This window comes from Populus trichocarpa, chromosome 1 (genome assembly GCF_000002775.5).
Source record: "Populus trichocarpa isolate Nisqually-1 chromosome 1, P.trichocarpa_v4.1, whole genome shotgun sequence".
Lineage (NCBI taxonomy): Eukaryota > Viridiplantae > Streptophyta > Magnoliopsida > Malpighiales > Salicaceae > Populus > Populus trichocarpa.
Window position 1 is genome coordinate 12554683 of NC_037285.2, and position 22484 is coordinate 12577166.

The 22484-nt window shown below is 32.7% G+C and overlaps 3 protein-coding genes across 5 annotated transcripts; all 3 read left to right on the forward strand.

Moving 5' to 3' along the window:
* Positions 1-5350: 5350 nt before the first annotated feature.
* LOC18096759 (uncharacterized) lies at positions 5351-8091 on the forward strand. 2 transcript variants are annotated; one of them, XM_006385311.3, is made up of 5 exons: positions 5351-5865; positions 6315-6413; positions 7050-7094; positions 7250-7387; positions 7620-8091. In XM_006385311.3, the coding sequence occupies exons 1-5, from the start codon at positions 5491-5493 to the stop codon at positions 7977-7979; spliced, it is 1017 nt and encodes a 338-aa protein (XP_006385373.2). In that variant the 5' UTR covers positions 5351-5490; the 3' UTR covers positions 7980-8091. The 2 variants fall into 2 exon arrangements, with proteins under 2 accessions (XP_006385373.2, XP_024454108.2); XM_024598340.2 differs by lacking the exon at positions 6315-6413.
* A 2785-nt stretch (positions 8092-10876) lies between these two features.
* On the forward strand, positions 10877-16008 carry LOC18094546 (DNA repair endonuclease UVH1). 2 transcript variants are annotated; one of them, XM_024591872.2, is made up of 9 exons: positions 10877-11820; positions 12169-12392; positions 12486-12571; positions 12835-12996; positions 13434-14285; positions 14442-14549; positions 14642-14902; positions 14989-15212; positions 15558-16008. In XM_024591872.2, exons 1-9 carry the CDS (start codon positions 10946-10948, stop codon positions 15766-15768), a joined length of 3003 nt encoding a protein of 1000 aa, XP_024447640.2. In that variant the 5' UTR covers positions 10877-10945; the 3' UTR covers positions 15769-16008. The 2 variants fall into 2 exon arrangements, with proteins under 2 accessions (XP_024447640.2, XP_024447648.2); XM_024591880.2 differs by having other exon boundaries at positions 10878-11820; positions 13452-14285.
* A 2005-nt stretch (positions 16009-18013) lies between these two features.
* LOC18094547 (phospho-2-dehydro-3-deoxyheptonate aldolase 2, chloroplastic) lies at positions 18014-21110 on the forward strand. The gene is made up of 5 exons (XM_006368875.3): positions 18014-18546; positions 18770-19047; positions 19443-19719; positions 20326-20571; positions 20670-21110. Exons 1-5 carry the CDS (start codon positions 18079-18081, stop codon positions 20949-20951), a joined length of 1551 nt encoding a protein of 516 aa, XP_006368937.1. The 5' UTR covers positions 18014-18078; the 3' UTR covers positions 20952-21110.
* The last annotated feature ends 1374 nt before the right edge of the window (positions 21111-22484 follow it).

Consider the following 22484-nt stretch of genomic DNA (forward strand, 5'->3'; position numbering starts at 1 on the left):
TTTTATTATTAATGTGGGTGTCTGGACCAGCTTGCGTGTACCTCAACTAATCCCACGGACCCTAAAGTTAACGATCATGTAAGTCTTCAGTGGCCCTGAGGTTTGTGAGACTCGAACTGGTGATCTCTAGGGAGAAAATTTGTAAAACTTGAACTAGTGATTTTTAAAAAAAAAATTTTAAATCTGATCAGTTAAGCTATAACCCTGTTGAATTGAATGAGAGAAAGAAGTTTAACCCTGTTAGTTAAAGCTCATTTGCATAAATAGGGCGCTGGGTCATTGACAGGCTTCTTCGTCACATTCAGCTCTTTAAGCCCATCCAAGCTTGGGTTGGGCCAAGCCTTTTCTTTTCTTTTTTTTCTTGGGCTCGACGTGCGTGGAAGAGAAGCCTGACATTGTCCTCTTCTTCGGCTAATAAATGGACTTTCTTCACTATTTTTTGGCAATTAAAAAGATTAGCATGTAAACAGTCTATAAAGTTTCGTTTTCGATTTCTTTTATTTTATTAAGTTTTTGCTTTCTTGTTTTATCCTTTCTCGTAATAAATTAAACTTCCATTGAACTTGAGAGAAGCTTGCCAAGTCAATGCCAAATCCTTTTAGAGAATAGTCGAGTAAAAAAAAAAACCTGTTTGGCTTGACTTTTTTTTTTTAAAAAAAAAAACAGTGATGGTATTTAAAGTTTTTTCTTTAATTCCATGATGCTTCAAGAAATTATTATAATTTGTGTGTAATTTTGTTTTATTTATATTTTATATAAACGAGCTGTATTTTAATGGTGCGCTTATAAAAATAAAAATCATTTATTATTAACAATGAAAATTAATCCCTAACACAAATTAAATTAAAATGTGTAAAATGTAATAGGCAGTCAATGTAAAAAAAATGTTTTTGCATCTATATTTTATTTTAATTAGGATGATTACCTTCTTTATTTATTTATCATTTCATTTATTTTATTAAACATAAGCGACATTCTTTTGTTTTCCAATTAAAAAATAAATCATACTGCCTTAAAACGCATCCATCACATAAAAAAAAGAACAACGGAAACATAACATCTCTCTAAAAAGGACTGGAATTTAAGCTTTAAAACAAAGAAAAAAAAGGCAAGATAAGCCGGGAAAAATAATAGAGAAGAAGGCTATAGAGCTACTTCTAAATGTTAAAAATATATCTCTTTCAACTCTGATTATTGGAAATAAAACTAATACAAAATTAATTATGGTAATAATTATTTTTACTTTGTTTTAATTACCTATCATAAAAATTAAATTAACATAATAGTTTTTTAGCTTTAAAATATAACACTTTGAGTATAAATAAAAATATTTGGGTTAAAGAAGAAGACCATATAAATGAACAAATAAATGAGCTGGTAAAAAATAATTATGTGACAAATAATTATTTATAACAAATCCAATTCCAATTCCAAAATAGATTGGTAAAAACCCCTGAGACTATGCCCTAGGACTAGGACTAATGGGAAGAGACTGGGGCTCAGGCCCAAGTTTAGCAAGCGAGTGCATGTGGCTTAAGCCCAAATTCATTTCACTTAGACTTATTTATGATTCTTTAACTCTCCATTATATAAACTACAAGAAAATCTTGTAATTTTTTAATATGGAATAAAAAATTTCAGGTTTCACAAAAAAATATATGAGCTAAGAGTAATTTGAGATCAATTTTTTTATTCACCCATAATTTATTTTAATCATATTAATGTTTTACGTTTAAGAACTTTTGTCAGTGAATAATTTCAAATAAAGTTTCAACCACAAAAGTGAGTGGACTATTTTTTTTTAATTTAACCTAAAATATTCCTATTGACCATGTTTTTAAAACAAATTTCTAACAATCCTCCATATAAATAGAGATTGTCTGACCAATTTATAAAGATTCAAAGATTTATAGATACAATGGTTTGGTGGATCATTATTAGTGTATATACCATGCAGCTAGCCGGTTGGTTATACGTGACACTAACTTTATTTATGAAAAAAATATATTTATTATCAATTAAGGCATTATTTTTCTTTAATATTTATTTATATTTTATTAATAAATCTAGAGTAAATATAAAGTTCTTAAAAAAAAAATTTGCAAAGAAGATTACAAAATGGTTATGACTATAAGATTATCATTGCATCAAATTATTGTTTTTAAATATTTATTGTCGATGTTCTAACAAGATTGAATATTAATTAGAGTTGTTGATACCAATACATATTGTGTTTTTTTTTTATGAAAATAAGTAGATGTTTTCATAAGCTTAAGTTTGCAAGATACCTGAAACTAATATGTAGGTATTTATTATATAACATGTATACAAAATTGATCTTTATGAGGATTTTATTAGTGTATATACCTTGTATCTATTGATTGGTTACACATGACATTAATTTTGTTTATATAAAAGTATATTTATTATTAATAAAGGCTTTATTTATCTTTATTATTCATTTATATTTGATTAATAGATCTAATATTTGATTAATGAGTTTAGAGTAAAGATAAATTCCTTGTGAAAAATAATTTGTAAAAACAATTGTAAAGTTATTATAATTATGAGATTTCTATTGCATTAAAATATTTTTTTTATAAATATTCCTCCTAAATATTTTATTAAAACTGAGCATTAATTAGAGCTATTGAGACAAATACTTATTGCGTTATTTTCTTTATGAAATGAAACAATTGTTCCTATAAGCAATTTATTTAAATGAAATTTCATTTTTGTTATTCATTCATTTCTTTTTTATTTTGATAAATAATGCTTATTCTTTTCTCTTTTTTTTTTTTTATCAAAAGCTTGGTTCTTCATATAAAACCTTTTTCATGATTTGTAAAACAATTTTCATCGAAGAAGTAAAAAATAATATCCCGATTATTTTTATACAACTATAAAAAAAATAATTCAAGTTTTATATATAATTATTTATGAAGTAATTATAAATATTATTAGAAAAGTCTCTCATCTTATATGAAAATTAGGACATAATTTGATACTTTTTAGAAATCATTTTATTGAAAGAGAACTTTATTATAAAACAAAAAAATGAAAAAAAATGCATGGCCATCTTAAAAAAGAGCTAGGTGTGCTTAGACCTACAGGATAAGCTCACTATCCTGGCAAAAAAAAAATATTATAAATTTAGATTGATTGGTGAAATTAAAAAAATAAAAATATTATAAAAAGATCAAGGATAAAAATTATAAATTAAAAGAACAAGGTCATATACTTAAATACGCACAATTAAGAGGACTACCTTGAAATTTTAAATACTAGCATGAATTTCAAGGGAGGAGAAAGAAAAAAAAATTCTGCCATTAACAATCCATCGAGAACCAACCAACACACATCGTCTTAAGAGGAAAATGATGTCATGAAGAATTCAATGACATGTCGAAAGGAAGTTTTTCACCAACATAGTTAGCTACATGTGCGGTGAAGCAGATGAACGCATGCATCATCTGCTTATTTATTTATTTATTTATTTATTAAATTAACACATTGCTTCTAACACCAAATAACCATTACATAAAAACTTTATGAAATTACGCAAAAGTTCTTGAAACCATATTTTGAGAATTTTGATTTTAATTGCAATTGAGTTATTATATTGTGCTTGAAAAAAGTAAAAAATTGAAAATCCCTTATACCATAGTTAAGTGTTTTTTTTTTTGTTTTTAATGGTATTAAAGTAATTTTACTGTGCAATTATTTTTTAAAAAACAATAAGCTGCCCCTTAACAACTATAGAGTGACAAATAAACCCCGTGAATCAAAGGCAAAAATATAAATTCATTGTTTCAATCTATAATGAATCACATCTTTACTACCCATTTTTATCACATTATTAAGGGGTTTTGTTAACTAGTAGTCTGATTGTGCATGATTATGGAGTGATTTTTTATATGTATTTTTATTTAATTACATAATAATTAAAGCAAATATTTATAAGATTTTGAATGATTTAAATTTTATAGAAAAAATTATATTTTTGTCAAATTTATCTTTTTTATTAATGTATTTTTTTTATGAAAACATTTATTTTTTTATAGGTAGTGAGGATTTTCAAGTGAAAACTTAAAGCGACTAAAATAAACATTTATAAGAATTTATGTTATTAAATTTATAAAAAATTTCAATAAAAAAACTAAAAAATAAAAATCAATAAAAATCTTGTTGAATCTTGACCTATCTTTTTTTTCTAGCATGATTAAAGGTCTATAAAATCTTTATCAAACCACCCTTGTCAAAACAAACTAATATACACCAACATCGATTTTTTAGTCACTAAAATATTCGTTTGAAATCTTTCACTTTCCTCATTCTTTTATGATGATTTTTTCATTCTTGAAAATATAGGGACCAAAACATAAAATAAATGAACTTTTAGCATTGAATTATAAATTATGCAAACTACAAACATAAAATCAAAGCGTAATTAAGTTTTTAATTAATTGTATCTTCTGCTATAATGCTGGTATCATTTTTACTTTTTAAATGAAAAAAATAAAATAATTAAATAATATTTTGATCAATTCTTTTTGTGATTTTCCTTGGAATTATAGTGATGTACAACCAGTGTTTTTAAAAAAATTTAATTTTTTTTTGCTAAAAGTTAATTTTTTTTAATTTTTTTTAATATATTGATTTTAAAAATATTTTTAAATAAATTAAATTATAACTACAATTTCAAACAAAATAGATATCAGTGTGGTGGGGTCTTGTTTTGTAATTTCTAGTCAGAATATAAGGCGAAAAAGAAAGGGCTTCCATTACATTCATTTCATCCATCACAAAAGTTAAATTAAATTCGTTCTTAATTCTGCAATGTCAAAATGGTGGCTGGATTGGGACCCATCCCACAGTAATACACATCACTAATGAATTAATTCTTCATTGTTTATTTTTTTTTTAATTTTTACATGATTAATATGTTAATATTAAAAATAAAAAAAATATTATTTTAATATATTTTTAAATAAAAAATACTTTAAAAAATATTTTTTATCACATTTCTACTACAAAATTAACCAAACCTCATTAAAGTAATTGAAGCATTACCAAATTAAATCACCACAAAATGATCCCTTAAAAATAAAGTCGTTTGTTTATTTTTTTTAACCCTTTTTTATTGCCGTGAAAAACTTTAAAGTATAGCAGGAGTTGTATTTTTTTTATAAAAAATAATTTTTTAAATATTTTAATTTTTTTTAATATATTAATAAATAAATAAATAAAAAATATTATTTTAATAAATTAAATAAAAATACTTTAAAAAATAACAATACGAGACTCTCAACTCTCAATTAAGATATAACAAAAATCCTTACCTGCTTACTTCAAAGTTTCCACACATTGTCATAGATTGACCGTTGACTTTGACACCCCCCACCCCCGTCCTTTCCTTTCCTCCTTCACTCCTCAATCCAAAGCATTCGAATCCCCATCTGGCTTTTCCCCTCCAAACCAATATCTCAAATGGGTCGCCGCCAAAACGACTCTGAACCATCCCGTTTCATCTCTCTCACCTTCCTCTTGGCGGGTTTTATTTCTTGTGCTTTAGTCTACACTGTTCTCTCCGTAGCTCTCAATTCTAATACAAATTCTAAAGGTTCAAATTTTGAGCCTTTGACATTGGCAGAGGAGAGTAATGATGGTGGGTGTTGTAGAGGGGTTGAGAAGTTGGAGCTTTGGGGAGGTGCAGTGAAGTGGGGGTCAGATCATAAGTTCAATTCTTCTAAGGAGTGTTGTCAGGCTTGTAAGGCTATGTGCACGGGCATTGATGGGCCTTGCTTGTGTGATACTTGGGTGTTTTGTGGCAATAAAAAGGCTTGCGGGTCTAAATTTGGGGAGGTCAGATTGAAATTTTGGTTCCGTTTTGACTTTTAAATGTTTTTTCCGGAATTTTTATTGTTATTTTGAATTACATGGTTGAAATGTTGGATTGATTGATGGACAAGAATGAATCTTATTTCTTCATGGAATTTGATTCTGAAAACAGATGATTAAACGATGCTGTGATCATGCCCTTTCAAACCCTGGATTGATCATTGACTTAATTCAATGAACTGATTTAGATATTGAACTGATAAATTAAGCCGATCTATAAAGAACAAGTTGGATAATTCTGAGTTAGCAGCTCCAAGACCTCTCAAACCCTGTTTCTTTATGCAATTCTTTTTTCCTTGCACTTTTGATGATTGAGTCTGTGGTGGTGTTGCATGTAGTTATTTGAATGAAATGCTAAAGTTTCAATGATGATGATAAGAATCTCTTTACTTTAACTTGCTTCATTTCTCCAGTGTTGGCTGAAGAAACAAAAGGATATATATGCCCCTGATCGACAGGAAGCAGGGGACCGTGTTATTTGGACTTCTGGGCTTATCTTTGGAAAAGGAGAGGTATTTCAGTTTGGTGAAATTTGATTCCACTTTATGAGACAGAATATGTAGCCAACATGCAGTACGCACTCTTCAATTTGATATCGTTGCTGTCTTAAGTTTTTAGAGTTACGATCACAAAGATCATGGTGGAATTTTGTCATTGGACATCTATCTTTTACCAACACTCTGTTGAACAACTGAAAGATATGTTTGCCATTTCCTTTTGCATGATCTCTATGCGAAAGATTGTTTACCTGTTATCAGGCTCCATGGTATTCTTAAGGTGCATTGCTTTTGGAGAGACTTTACACTGAATTTTTGACAACCGGTCTCTCTTGTAGTCAGATGCTTGTTCTTTTGCGCCTGTAATGCACAAATAAACAAGTACAAAGTTTGAGTACTGAAGTTTCTGTAGCTTGATGTTTGTGCTCTTTGATTGCTGAAGTTTTTTTGTTGTTCTATTGCCGCTGCAGTTGATATGAAACTATGACTTGTCTCTGTATTTTGATTATAAAAAATCGCTGTGGTGATTATCATTTGGCCTACCAAGAAATTTGATGCTGCTACTTTCCTCTGTGTTTTATACGATTGTCATTGCTGCAGGTCCCACGTTAATTTTAGGATCTCCTCTATTAATGTTCTTGCTTATTTCAGGGCATTGTTGGCCTGGAAACAGAATATGGCACTCTTCATATAAAAGTAAGTGGTCATTCTTTAGGCACTTTTGTGTTCCAAATGCCTCGGACAAGTTAATTGTGATACACTCCACTCATGGAGTTGATCTGTTTCTTCAGATTCTTCGATTTTATGCATCTCTATTTAACAGTTGTTGGACAAAAACTTGCTTGGTGCAGCTCTTCCCAGACTGTGCTCCCCATTCTGTAGCCTACATTCTTGAGCTGCTCACACTACGTCATTGTGCTGGTTGCCAATTTTATCGTGCAGAGGGCCGAGGTCAATTGTGGGATTCAGAAGGAAATCACATAAAAAAGGTAAGTTCATTAACTGTCATGCGAGTTCTCTTATTTGCCCTGTAACAAGAATTGTGAAAATGCAAGTTTTTGGTAGTAGTTTGGAGCATCATGTTGCCCACTGCGGTTCTGATGAGTGGTAGTTTCACCTAGGGAGTATCATATTTCTATCGCATGTTGTTATTTATAAAGATTTCTTGCATGCTTGCCAAGGGGTTTCATGATTTCAATCCTTCATTGCTCGTATTCCCAGGCTCCTTTTGGGCCTCCTTTTGCAATAATTCAAGGGACATTAGAAGCTCAAGGAACAACATTCAAGAAAATTCCAACTGAAGAGTGCCCATACATAAGAAGGGGTTCAGTGGCCTGGGTTGGCTCTGGTCCAGAATTCTTCATTAGCCTAGCCGATCACCAAGAATGGAAGAAAGCATACACTGTCTTCGGTTCTGTTCTTCCAGAAGACATGGAAATTGCAGAGAAAATTGCGCAGCTCCCCACCAAATCGGATGTATGGAACAATATTAACGTGTCTGTCTTGGAAAAGCCAGTTCCCTTGTTGGTGCGAAGACTCGACGGGTGGGGAAATCTTAACACAAATGTGAAATCAGATTAAAAATGTTTCTACTTGGCCAGGCCATGAATACTTTTTGTTACAATTACAAGAGAAACTCACATTGTAATGTAGCAGTGTAATTTTTTATTATATTTTTATTTTGATCATCGAATTATTCTTTTTTATTGCATATTTTTATGGCCAATTTAATGTCCAATTTCTTCTAATTTCTTAAGAAAGAGTAAAATTCAAAAACAAAGGACAAAAGTAAGAAACATGGGAAACTAATTGATCATTAACAAAGAAGTGCGAAAAAGTTCTCTTTGGTCTACCTATTTTCCTATGAATTTCTTTTCACTCTCATTAGTTTTCAAGTTTTAGTTTTTGTATAAAACTTTTCTTTTATTTTCGTATCGAGAAAAAGTTGCTGAAAAACAATAATTACATCATAAAATTAAGAAATAAATATAAATTAAGATATTTAATTTTTTATCATGAAAAACTTTTCATTTTTTTTAATTATATGGCAATATAATTATTTTTATAAGAAAATATAATTTAAATTTTATTGAAACAAAATAATTTTATAGTATAATTCCTATTTCTCTTATTAATATATTATTTTAACAAAAAAAATATAGTTTTTTGACTTATGTTGTTTATTTAATAAAAATGAAAGCAAAAAAAAAAAATGAATGATTTGAAATAATAAGAAGAAAAGTATCTTTTTTAATTAAAACTCCTTCGTCTTGTTAATGCAATGCACTTCCTTTTATGATATTTTTACCAAATAATATATATTTTTAAAATAATAATTTATCAGAACCATAACATAAAGTTTTGTAACAAAAAATATGTTTTGATAATTTTGATGCAAATATATTAATAAAATAAGAATAATATATTGCTCACACTCTACCTCATGGAATTTTTTGAAATCTATCTTTGAACTAATCATACAATAGTTAAAAAAAGAAATTAAGATGAAAGGCAAAATATAAAATCATGGAGGAAAAATGTTGTTTTTTCATCAAAATTTTCTTTTTTTATTCACGTAATTTTACGTTATTTAAATGAAAAAATATATTTTTTTACAAGCAACATAATTCATTAAATAAAAAAGTAACAACAATGATTTCTTTTTTACAAAAATCACAGTGATTTGAACTTCATTTTAATTGAATATTCATGACTTAAAAATATTTTGTATAATAGGTTCACATGCAATAATTAACAAAATAATTGCTAACATTATTATAAAAAATGTTATAATTTTACAAAAGAAAATACCAAATTGAAAAATATGTAACTAAATGATATCTTAAAATTAAATATTTAATTAAAATAAATTTTTATTAAACTCTAATAAAAAAAATGAAAGGCAGTATAAAAAAGCAATTGCTAATAAAACTGCAATAATTGTATTTGAAAACAATTTAAAAAATAAATAATATCTAACGAAATAATATTGCAAGTATAATTTTTTACTATTTTATTCAATCGAATCACAATTAAAATCTAAAAAACTTTTAAAAAAACAAGCAAAGATATATTACCCCAAAACATTTTTTTATTTTTTAAATTAGGCGGATGATGACATGCATCTACCAATTTTTTTTAAAGTAGTGACAAATGATGTACTGTTCACTGGTTGAATTCCAAAGTTTTTTATACTTGGAAAGTTGATGTTTGACTCTAAGATCTAAAAAAAATCATTTTAGTCGTTTTTTCACTTTAAAACATCATTAAGAACACCACATTCTTCTCAAAAAAACCATTTTCCTACCTTGATGTAGCCTTTAATTATGCAAAAAATAAAAAAAATAAACTCGAAGCAAGATGAAGGGTAAACAACACTTTAATTAAGCTTTTTTTTTAATTAAATAAAACTTATTGACACTAAAATTAAACTTTTTATCACAAAAATATATATACTCGATTACTTTTTCTTTCTCTTCTCTTACACTTAGAGTCTCAAATAAAAACAAGATAAAGTTTTCAATTAAAACTAAAGATGCTAAAGCTAAAGCCTAAAGGGATCAAGTAAGAAGTCAATGAAAATATGTGAACTAAATTGCGTCTTCTTATAGGAATTTGAGACATGCCACATTGGGTTTTTTGTTTCTCGATCCGGTTTTTATTATTTTTATCTTTAAAATAGTTAAAAAACACCACATATCCCCCCAATAAACCACTTTTTATTCTCAAACTAACCTTTAATCATGCAAAAAATGAAAAATTAACCCAAAAAATAATCTAGAGGCTCGATTTTCTTTTTTAGGAAGGTGAAAGGGAAAAATATGTTTTAATAAAACTCATCTTATTAAAGAAACTACAGCTAAATCAGCTTTTTTTATAATTAAAATATGACCAACTAACCGTTTTTTATCATCTTTTTCAAATTCAAAGACTAAAATATGAACAAGATAAAGTTTTGAATCAAAACTAAAAATGCTAAAACTAAAGATCAAAGAATAAGTCAATGAAAAATATGTAAACTAAATTATATTTTTCTATACGAATTTGAGATATGCCATGTTGAGTTTTTTTTTTTTAATTTAGTTTAATTCATATTTTTTTAAAGGTGTCTTTATATTACAAGTTAAAATCATATTTAATTAAATGATCTTCAATTTAAGTTTTGAAATCTTATCAAAATCATTATTTCTAAGAAATTATTAACTCACAAAACACCAAAACCAACACATGAAAATATAAAATTGAAATAAAAAAATGATCAAAATGAAAAATAAAATCACAAATTGAAATCCACAATGAAACTATAACATGAATTTTTTTTTAAAAAATAGTTGTAATGTAATATATACGCCTCTTATCAATGAATTTTCCATGAAAAAAAAGTCAACTTTCTATAATTTTAAAAAAGATAAAAACGTTAGAGACTTAAAACGCGGCCGTTTTGAAGGAAAACACTTCAAACTACCCTCCAATTCCAATCCACCGCGTATAAAATCCGTTTCCTCCGTACTCCGCTACTCCTCCTCCTTCACGCCACCAGCTACAAGATGGTCCAATTCCACGAACACATAATAACAGACCTCTTAGAAGACCCCGCCGGCGGGCTCGTAATCCTTTCATCTGGTCTATCCCTCCCAAAACTCGTCTCCTCCCTCCTCTCCCTCCACTCCCCTTCTCAAGGCACGCTTTTAATCTTCTCCCCTCCTCCCACCCTTAAATCCCTAATTCTCCACCACCACAACACAAACCCAAACCCCATCGAAATCACCGCCGATCTCCCCTCTCACCACCGCCTCTCCCTCTACTCCTCCGGCCAAATATGCTTCATCACTCCCCGTATCCTCATCGTCGACCTCCTCTCCAATAAAATCCCAACCTCCTCTCTCGCCGGGTTAATCATCCTCAACGCTCACTCCATCTCAGAAACCTCCACCGAAGCATTCATAGTTAGAATTTTAAAATCCTCTACTCAGAATAGAAATCAGAATAATAGTAATGTGTTTTATATCCGCGCATTTAGTGATAGGCCACAGGCGATGGTGTCTGGTTTTTGTAAGACGGAGAGGTTAATGAAGTGTTTGTTCATAAGAAGATTGCATCTTTGGCCGAGGTTTCAGGTTTATGTGTCGCAGGAATTGGAGAAGGATCCGCCGGAGGTTGTGGATGTGAGGGTTCCGATGAGTAAGTACATGGTGGGGATACAGAAGGCGATTTTGGAAGTTATGGATGCTTGTTTGAAAGAAGTGAGAAAGAGTAATAAGGTTGACGTAGAAGATTTGACTGTTGAGAATGGGCTGTTCAAGTCTTTTGATGAGATCGTGAGGAGACAGTTGGATCCTATTTGGCATACCTTGGGGAAGAAAACTAAACAGCTCGTTTCGGATTTGAAGACATTGAGGAAGTTGCTGGATTACCTTGTTAGGTATTCTTTTTTGTGTTGTACCATAATGTATTATTTCATTGTTGTGTAAAATTTATATATTTATTTATTTAAAAGCGTTGGTTGATTTTTGGTTTTAGGGTTTAGTTTGATATGGAAGTTTGGTTAGGTGAATGAGATTCGATTGGTTAATGGAGTATTTAGACTAGTTTTATACACAGGTTAAAGTTCTCAAATTTTGAACTGATGTCCGGGTTAGTCTTTTTGGGCATGTTCTGTTTGAGAATTTTCAATGAAATGCTGGGTAAATTCTTTTTTGTTCTTGTAGGTTCTAGTAATGTAATTTGGGCTCATAAAATTTTGGACTGATTTTGATGAGTTATTGTGTAGGTATGATGCAGTAAGTTATTTGAAGTACTTGGATACGCTTAGGGTGTCACAGAGTTTTCAGTCTGTTTGGATATTTGCAGAACCCAGCTATAAGATATTTGATTATGCAAAGAAGCGTGTATTCCGTTTGACAAGATCAAGTGATGTGAAATTAAATGAGCAGAGTAAGAACAAAGTAGGAAAAAAGAGAAAATTAAAGGGTGATGACAGTAACGAGGGAGAAGGTGAAGTTTCATTATTGTTTTCTTCTTTCTTTTAACCAAGCACTTCTACGGCATTAGTTTTGATAACTTCTCATTCTGAAATTTTCCTAGCAGCTGATGGTACTTCGTCCTCAACTACAAGTAGTGGGGTTGTGTTGGAGGAAGTTCTGGAGGAGGCACCAAAATGGAAGGTGTTACGTGTGAGTGAGTGAGTTCCATTTTCTATGCTGTCTTATGGCTGTATTTTAAGCACAATTGAATAAATTTATTGAAAATTTGGTTGTAACTTTTCACATCTAAGCAATTGATGCATCTTGTAAGAAAATTTGTCTCTGATTCGGCTTTGATTTTGAACTTCTGTCATAATTTTCTCTGGCTCTACCAGTGCCTGTTGTTGTTTTGAGCATATTCGTTAATTTTGGATTTACCAGTCTTAAGTTTAGATGTGACACTTTTACTACAGGAGATACTTGAAGAGATAGGGGAAGAAAGACAAAGGGTTGAAAGTGGAGAAGAAGATCAGGTTGAAAGTGAAGGTGTTGATAATGGCATTGTTCTGGTGGCATGCAAAGATGAATGCTCATGCATGCAGCTTGAAGATTGCATCATGCACAGCCCTCGAAAGGTTGTTTGATATTTTTTTGAGTTTCGTTTTTTTATTCTATCTTTTATTTTGATCATATGTTGAAGTGCTTCACAGAGTAGAGGCCAGAGCATGTGCATGCACTTTGTTCCAATCTGTTGCAAGGGCTTGTGCCCCATGTGAGCGCTACCTGTTTTGTCCCTAGTGAAGCTCTTGCCTGCTTGTAGCTCTTCACTGCATAGTTCCTTTCCAGTTTAGAAGTTCAATCTTTTTTTTTCCCGATTGAGTTATATGTAGTTTTCATCTGTGGTCCCAAGGATAGGATGTAAAGTGAAGGGTTATCTTCCCTTAGCAAAGCTCAATGTCTCTTTGAAAGCTGTAGGCAATTATCTATTTCAATTTGGTGAAAAATGCATTTAGCGATGTTTTCTCCTTGGTGTTGTCCGGATGAGTATGTGCTAAATGTGACCAGTTGATAGTATATTTTTCTTATGAAGGTGTTGCAAGAAGAATGGAAGAAGTACTTGTTGAGCAAAGTTGAGCTAGGTGGCTTGCCAGCACCTGAGAAAAAGAAAGCAAAACTAAAGCCAAAGGAGCCCAAAGGATTTGGAATTCTTGACGGAGTTGTTCCTGTAACGACTGTGCAAAGTGCGGAAGCTAGCAGCACAAACAAGCAGGAACATGATGTTTTGTTGGTTGCAGCATCAAAAATAAGAAATCAGTATAAAAGGGGACTGGTTGTTGAAGATGAACTGCAGCCTCTTGCTGACAGCAGCAAGAAAGGTGCAAAAGAAAAGGGAAAAGAACACAAGAAAAGAGGCCAAGCAACTGGTCAGGATTCTGGAAGCAAAGACAATGACAGCAATATTGATACGGTGATAAAAGATTTGCCAGAAATATCTGGTTCAAAAAACAAAAGCCAGACAGTTGAAAATGATCAAGCTGCCATAGATGGTTATTATGAAGCGAATTTGCAGCGGGCATCTGTCAACAAAGGGGCTCTTCAGAGACATGCTGAAGAGCTAGGCCTTACAGGATCTCGAAATGCCAAGCCAATACCACCGGTGCACTTTCATGCTCTGGAAAGTGATCAGCCTATACTTGACATCTTAAAGCCTTCTGTAGTTATTGTTTATCATCCAGACATGATGTTTGTCCGGGAAATTGAAGTCTACAAAGCTGAAAATCCCTCAAAAAAGTTGAAGGTGTATTTTATTTTCTATGAGGATTCTACTGAGGTCCAAAAGTTTGAGGCTAGTATTCGCAGGGAGAATGGAGCATTTGAATCTTTGATCAGGCAGAAATCGCTGATGATGATTCCAGTTGATCAGGTACGGTCATTATAAATTGTATTTAAACATTTGCAATCAACAAATCCATTCATCTCTTTGAAAAAAAAAACCTTAGGGATCCACATTACTTTCTGATATCTGATCAATATTAATTTCTAATTTTGCTCATGTGGATTTTACTTGGTTTTGGATCAGAATGGACATTGCTTAGGATTGAATGTTTCCATAGAGCCACTAGGTTCAAGTTACCAAAACTCAACCAGAAGGGCTGGTGGGAGAAAGGAAATTGAGAAAGAAATGCAGGTATGTGATAGCGTTTTGAGCATTCAGGATGAACTGTTTTTCTCTTCTCAATTTCTATGAAGTATAATATTGAGGAATTGCTTCATTTTCAGGTCATTGTAGACATGAGGGAGTTCATGAGTAGCCTCCCAAATGTTCTCCACCAGAAAGGAATGAGCATAATACCAGTTACATTGGAAGTTGGGGATTATATTCTCTCACCGTCAATATGTGTAGAGAGGAAGAGTATCCAAGATCTTTATATGAGCTTTACATCAGGCCGGCTTTACAACCAAGTGGAAACAATGGTGCGCTATTATCGATTACCTGTCCTTCTGATTGAGTTTTCACAAGATAAAAGCTTTTCATTTCAGGTAAACTAACTTCATCAGATGAAAGAGGTGGTTCTTAATCAGGCATAATGCTGTGCCAGTTTGATTAATTGGATATAATTTTGCAGTCTGCAAGTGATATTGGTGATGATGTCACACCAAATAGTATTATATCCAAGCTGTCATTGCTTGCTCTACATTTTCCCCGCCTGCGAATCATCTGGTCACGCAGTTTACATGCTACAGCTGAAATATTTGCTTCGCTGAAGGCAAATCAGGATGAACCTGATGAGATGAAGGCAGTTAGAGTTGGTGTCCCGTCGGAGGATGGTATTGTGGAAAATGATGTTAGGTAAGATGCATACTGCCTTTTTTTGCAACCTTGATTTATAAGCTCTTAACATTGCATTATGATCTATGATGCTTTGTGTGGGAAATGGGAGTTAAAAAAGTAAATCTTAGGTGGGGTGGATAAATCTGGTGTCGTCCGGGGACGTACTAATTGCAATGCTGTAATTGAGAAGGGACTTGATTGTTGAATTCTGCACATGAATTTTCTTTTGGGGTGTTGGATCTACATTTTTTTTTACTTGACTTGGTATGCATGCAAACATAACTAGGACAAAACGGTTCTTGTCATTGTGCTGTTTCTTCCCGAGGTTTTTTTATTATGATTTATACCCTTTATCCATTACAGAGCGGAGAACTACAATACATCTGCTGTGGAGTTTCTGAGACGGCTCCCGGGGGTCACAGATTCAAACTACAGGGCTATAATGGATGGATGTAAGAGCTTAGCAGAACTCACACTTCTTCCTGTAGAGAAGCTAGCTGAACTAATGGGTGGCCAGAAGGCTGCCAGGACTCTCAGAGACTTCCTTTACGCAAAGTACCCGACCTTGTTATAATCTGGTTTCACATTACTTGATTGGCACATTACAGAAAATGTACCTAAATGTATTCCTTGGAGAAATGATCCTGACCTGAGTGAATAACGGGATATTAGGGCTGGCATAGCCATAGCTTTCCCATGCTGTATTTGCTTATCAATTCATCACTATTTTTTTTTTTTCAATTTAACATGTAACATTCTGTTACTTCCATTACCTATCTACCTGTGTATGCGAGGGGGAGTAAGATTACTGGAAGACTTTTGTATCCTAGCCCTTGGAATGGCTTCTCCGATTTTGGTTTTTGAGAGCACAGGAAGGCACTACGTCGACGGACCGGGCGGGATAGAGCGAAAAGGTTTTTTTTTTAATGTTAAATTCTAAACATGGACAGGAGTTTCAATTCACACCAAACATGTAAATGCATGAAAATCCAACTAAATTGAATTTTTTTTAAAAAGAAAAATTGAACTAGATCGAAATAGAACGATTTGGTGAGGGTCTTTTTTTTTTTTTTTTTTAAAAAAAAGAACCGAACTGTTCTGAATGTCTTGGCAGGTTTTGATGTAATGAACTTAATATTTTTTTATAGCTTTTCTGACTCTTTTTTTTTTAAAATAAAAATTGGTTTAGCTTCTCAATTTCTAAAATCTGAAATCAAAATTAAATTGAATAGAATTTTTTTTTTATAAAAATTCAATTTCATTTTTTAAATTGATTTTTATAATTAAATTAGATATTGATTTTTTTATAATTAATTTGGATTATTTAGTTATTTTGGTTACCCTCTTAGATTAATAGAAACTCTAAAAGGTGTGAGGATGGAGATGGCACAATAGAAACATTTTACTTAGACTCACTGTTATGAGTGCTTTTTTTTTTCCCCGTCCCAAAGCTTTTTTTTTTTTTCCTATAGGACTAAATTGAAGGTCAGTTTAAGTTAATTTCTAAGAAAATAACTTATTAAAAGATAGGAGATTAAAGTAAAAAAAATAAAGAAAATTGATGGCTTTTTCAAACTTTAAAAATGTTTATTGGGACCTCATACTTTCTAAACTATAAATTCTCAATCCATTCTATTTCCAAAATTTCAAACCAAAGTTCATTTTAATACATATTTTTATTTTCTTTATTTTTAAATTAATAGTTTGAGAGAAATTCACCAAATTCTAGCAATAAATAGAAAAAATCAGTGTTGACATCAATTTTAATTAACAAAATGGTTGATCTTTGTGTCAAGAAGTTTTATTTGATGAGAAAAGTTCTACTTGAACGTTTTTTAACCTTAAAATTGCCTAAAAACATATTTAAACTCAGAAAGATTTCTAGTTTTGGGTTTTCGTACTTTTTTTTTAAGGCCATTGATGAATTTATCAAGGTGTCCAAGATGTTTTCCAAGTGTGTTTGAGTTAAAAGTAGGTTGAAAATTAATTTTTTTTAGCAAAAAAAATACCTAAAGCCTGATGTTTTTGGTGATCTAAATCATCAAAAAATTAGGCTAGCAGATGAGACGTTATTTGCTGTTTTTTTTAAATAAAAAGAGGATGACATATTATCCACCAGTGCTGTTAACATAAATAAAGCCTTAGCTCGCAGGCCAAGCCTCTTTCATGGGCTTAGCACTCAAGCCAGATCTTTTATAGTTCAAGAGCATAGATAGACCAACGTGCCCGTTTACTATTTTTTTTATTTAATTTATTTTTAATATTTAATTTTATTTTTTTAAAAAAATTGTTGTTTTATTTTAAAAAATATCTCATCCACTTGGGTAGTGTTTAATTACATTATCTTAACCATAAATTTTGCAAATTAACTGTGGTTAATTTAAATTTTTTTTATAATTTTTTAAATTGGATATTTTTAATTCAAACTTCATCATTTAATTAATTTTTTTTTTGTATTTGCTGCATTTTTTCCCAAAAAAAAACAAATCCGGCTAAATATATCGACTGATCTTTCCAAAGCACCATCCATCTGTATACTTAAATAAAATAAAAGATTAGTCGAAGAAGTACGTGTAAGCTGATAATACATTTATTTAAAATATAATAATAATAATAAAATAAAAAGGGATTAGGCAGGCACACGCCCCCACCTAACCATTATTAACAGGGAATGATTACGCATATATCTGATTTATTAAATAACAAAAATATCTTACAACCAAACAAACAAACTGACGTGGCAAAACATTGACTCTTAAACATTATTATTACGGATTTGCCCCTTTCTTCTATATATCAGCCACGGCACAGCCGATCTCTTTCCTTCACTTCTCGTCCCCCATCATCAAACAATAAAAAAAAAAAGAAAAAAAGAAGAAGGAAAATGGCACTCTCAACCACTCTCAGCACTGCAAGACCCTCCATCTCCCCTCTCAAACCCCAAAACTTCACCTCAACAACCAGAAACCCTAACCTCAAACCCAAAACCACTTCTGTTTTTGCCTCCCTGCGCTCAACTCCAACATCAAAGCCCACAATCTCTTCCAACTGGGCCTTAGACAGCTGGAAATCTAAACCAGCACGCCAGCTTCCTGATTACCCGGACCCGGTTGAACTGCACTCGGTGCTCCAGACCCTTACCAATTTCCCGCCAATTGTGTTCGCGGGCGAGGCTAGGAAGCTTGAGGAGAGAATTGCGAGTGCTGCTGTGGGAGGTGCCTTTTTATTGCAAGGTGGAGATTGTGCTGAGAGTTTTAAAGAGTTCAATGCCAATAATATTCGAGATACTTTTCGAGTTTTGCTCCAGATGGGTGTTGTCCTCACCTTTGGTGCTCAAATGCCCATCATCAAGGTCCCTTGTCTTAAAAGTTTTTTGTTTTTTAATTTTTGGAATTCTTTTTTGATCAAATGGGTGCTTAGGTTTTGCTGCTTTGTTTCTGACCTCTTGCTAGTTGTTACTCTTTATTTTTAGTTTGTTTGTTGATGATCATAGGGAAAATCTGCTTGGCTTGGTGAAGATGGAGCATTTGTGGTACTAACGTATTTGGGGCATTTTTTTGTTGACTTCATGACAGGTTGGTAGGATGGCAGGCCAATTTGCAAAACCTAGATCTGACCCCTTTGAGGAAAAAGATGGCGTGAAGCTACCGAGTTATCGAGGAGATAATATTAACGCCGATGCTTTTGATAAGAAATCTAGGACACCTGATCCTCAAAGGTTGATCAGAGCATACCTCCAATCTGTTGGCACCTTAAATCTCCTTAGAGCTTTTGCCACTGGTGGATATGCTGCTATGCAAAGAGTGTCACAATGGAATCTTGACTTTGTAGAACATAGTGAGCAAGGAGACAGGTACTCCTGAGTTATTTCCTGGGTTTATAAGTTATTATCTGTTGGTTAGATTTTTCTTTACCCTCATAGCTAGTCTACAACTTAAGGAATATGTTTTTAACAATGGTATAGGGTCACAAGAACTAGGTCTCGCATGATGTTGGTGATACCTCGTTCATTTTTCAACATATATAATTTTGTGACTATCCACAATAATGGCCAAAATTAAGAACTCCCAGCAGCTCGGTAGAATCCAATTTTAGAAGCATTTTCTGTTAATGAGATTTGTAAACTTGATTGGTTATCAACTGTAGTCACATTCTGTTAGCCAACCAAATCTCCAAGAGTAAGATTGGCCATAAACTCATTAACATTTGGAGTACTTAATTGTAATTTAATAAATGTGCTTGTAACAGATTCATGGAACTTGCACGGAGAGTTGATGAAGCTCTTGGCTTCATGGCTGCTGCTGGCCTCACTATAGATCATCCTGTAATGAACACAACAGAGTTTTGGACATCTCATGAGTGTCTTCATTTACCATATGAGCAGGCTCTAACCAGGGAGGACTCAACAACTGGCCTCTATTATGACTGTTCTGCTCACATGCTCTGGGTAGGTGAGAGGACCCGGCAGTTGGATGGAGCACATGTTGAATTCCTACGTGGTGTATCCAATCCTCTTGGCATCAAGGTAATGGCTATTACAATCTCGTACTATTTGAGATGCAACCTCACACTCCCATACATTTTGTAATTATGATGTTCTTTGGTTGTAAATGGTCAAACAAACATGATTTTTGTGCGAGGGGTTTATCAGGCTTGTGGCAACTGTAGCACCCGCACCCGCAATTATTCTTTGATGAGAATGATTATTTTGATTGCTGAGAAGACTTGAATTTTACCTCAAAACATAGGATTACTTTTACTTAAAAATGTGAAAATTCGCTTGTCTATATCTTAACCCTATTTGGAATTCAAACGTGACTTGAAGAAGTGAGGACACTTAATCCTAGGCTTCACTTTTTAATCCAGCTTTGTTTATGAGTAGTCTCTGGTTTTAATTATGAGTACTGAGGCCTGTTTTTGATTCCTCTGCAACCACTTTACTGCAAAAACAACATCTCTGGATTAAAGGTTTAGGGCACTTGAATTGATAGAGTTTGCTCTTATGTGTTTCACTTAGCTTGAATTCAAGTAATAACTTTCTCTTCTTTTAGTTTTTATTTTAATCTCACTGCAACTTCCTTTTCTTGGTGCCCCCCTTTGTGGTTTCTTGATGCCTGGACTTGTCACGCAGGTGAGTGATAAGATGGATCCAAAGGAGCTTGTGAAATTGTGTGAAATTCTTAACCCGCACAACAGACCTGGAAGACTGACAATAATTACCAGAATGGGAGCAGACAACATGCGGATTAAACTCCCCCATCTGATAAGAGCTGTGCGCCACGCTGGGCTTATAGTCACATGGGTCAGTGATCCCATGCATGGTAATACGATTAAAGCTCCATGTGGTCTCAAGACAAGGCCATTTGATTCAATCAGGGTAAGAAATAAACTCACGAAACTCCATACTTCGTAACTTCAAAATGAACTGTGTGCTCATGATGGTGTTTTAACGGGAGGTATATTTACTCGTCTCAGGCTGAGTTGAGGGCATTCTTTGATGTCCATGACCAAGAAGGTAGCTATCCTGGAGGAGTCCACTTAGAAATGACTGGGCAGAATGTAACGGAGTGTGTTGGGGGGTCAAAGACCATCACTTTTGATGACTTGAATTCCCGCTATCACACACATTGTGATCCTAGACTGAATGCGTCTCAGTCGCTGGAGCTGGCATTTGCCATATCAGAGAGGCTGAGGAAGAAAAGGTTAAGAGCTGGTGATGGTATTCTTAGCGGACATAACACTGGTTCTGTAGCGTAAGAAGCCTAGCCTATGTTTTGATTTGGTGCAATTATATTAGCGTGTAATGTTTTCAGTCTTTCTGCATCTGTGAACGGAAAGACTTTTTGTGAGACAAATTTTGCATTCTCTACGAGGCACCGGACCTTACAAGTTATAAAACTATACTTGTTTGCTCCACTCTTGCTCTCTCACCCACATAGTTTTAAAACCCGGACCAGCCCGGCGGATCGACCCGAGACCCGGCTGACCCGGGGTTGGAACCGGGCCGGGTTTAAGAAAAAACCAGCCAGGGATTTGGTCAGGAGAAACCCGGTCGTCCCAGAGGGTCAACTCGTGACCTGTAAGACCTGGTAAACCCACATGAGACCCGACTGTTTTTTTATTTATATATATATATATGTAAAACGTCATCGTTTTAGCTTTCTATTATCAAAAGACTCAAAACTCAAACCATATGCAACATGAAGATAAAAAAAACCCAATCTCTTCAATCTTCGAAGCTATATTAGTTGCAAAGAAGAGCAAATGAATTTAAGTCATACACAAAAAACTTCAAGGCAAGTTATACTAGATTTTGTCCCCGTCTCTATTTTGGCCCTCAACAAATTGTAGGGTGTTTACTTATTTTTCTAGTGGAAACAAAGAGATCAATAATTGAGATTTTTTCTTTGATAACTTTTTTTTTTCTGGGAAAACATTTAACATGGATAATTTCTGTTGATGATAGGAGTGGAGTAGGGGGGGGGGGGGGGGTTGTAATAGATTTTATGGTGATTTAAGACAACTTCTTGGTGATTCAAGACAACTTCTGCAACTTTTTAATGTAAGGAGAATTTCTCAATATAGAGGCATGGGCATGAGAGTAAAAAAACCAAAAAAAAGCCAAATCAAGACAACTTCACTTCTGCAGCTCTTCACGTTTGGTAAATCATGCTCTGACTATTAATGAGGTTTTAAAACTATCCTCACACGCACACATTTCACCAGGCACACTCTAGGCGGGTTTGAGCTTGAAACGGTTGCAAAGAGTAGTGCAGAACAGAAGCTCATCTGAAGCATCAGGAACGGAAGTAGGCCAGCACTTAATTCACTTCAACTTGAAATCAGTGACTATACAGCAACGCTTTCCGGCAACCTTTTGTCACTAGAAAATCAGGCAAGAGGTTTTCAACCCTCCAAGCTTATTTCTTAACCCATTTTGGTTAGAAAACACTTCTAAAACATCATATAATATAAGCCTAAATTATCTCGTTCAGTTTCTATCTACTTTTTCCAAAATAGAAAAGAAAAAAATTTAGGGGACAAGGTTGCGATTAAACCAAAACATGAGGGACATAAAAATAAGATTTGTCACGTAACTATAACACTACAATAACGTGAATAGTGATTTTGTCTCTCATTGCATAGTGAATTATAGTTTTCTTTCAGCACATTTTATAATATAACTATAATTATAATTATAATTATAATTATAATTGTGATGATGATGATCATACCAAAGAGAAAAATACTGTAGGCATAGACTTAATTTACTATTCATTGTTTATAATT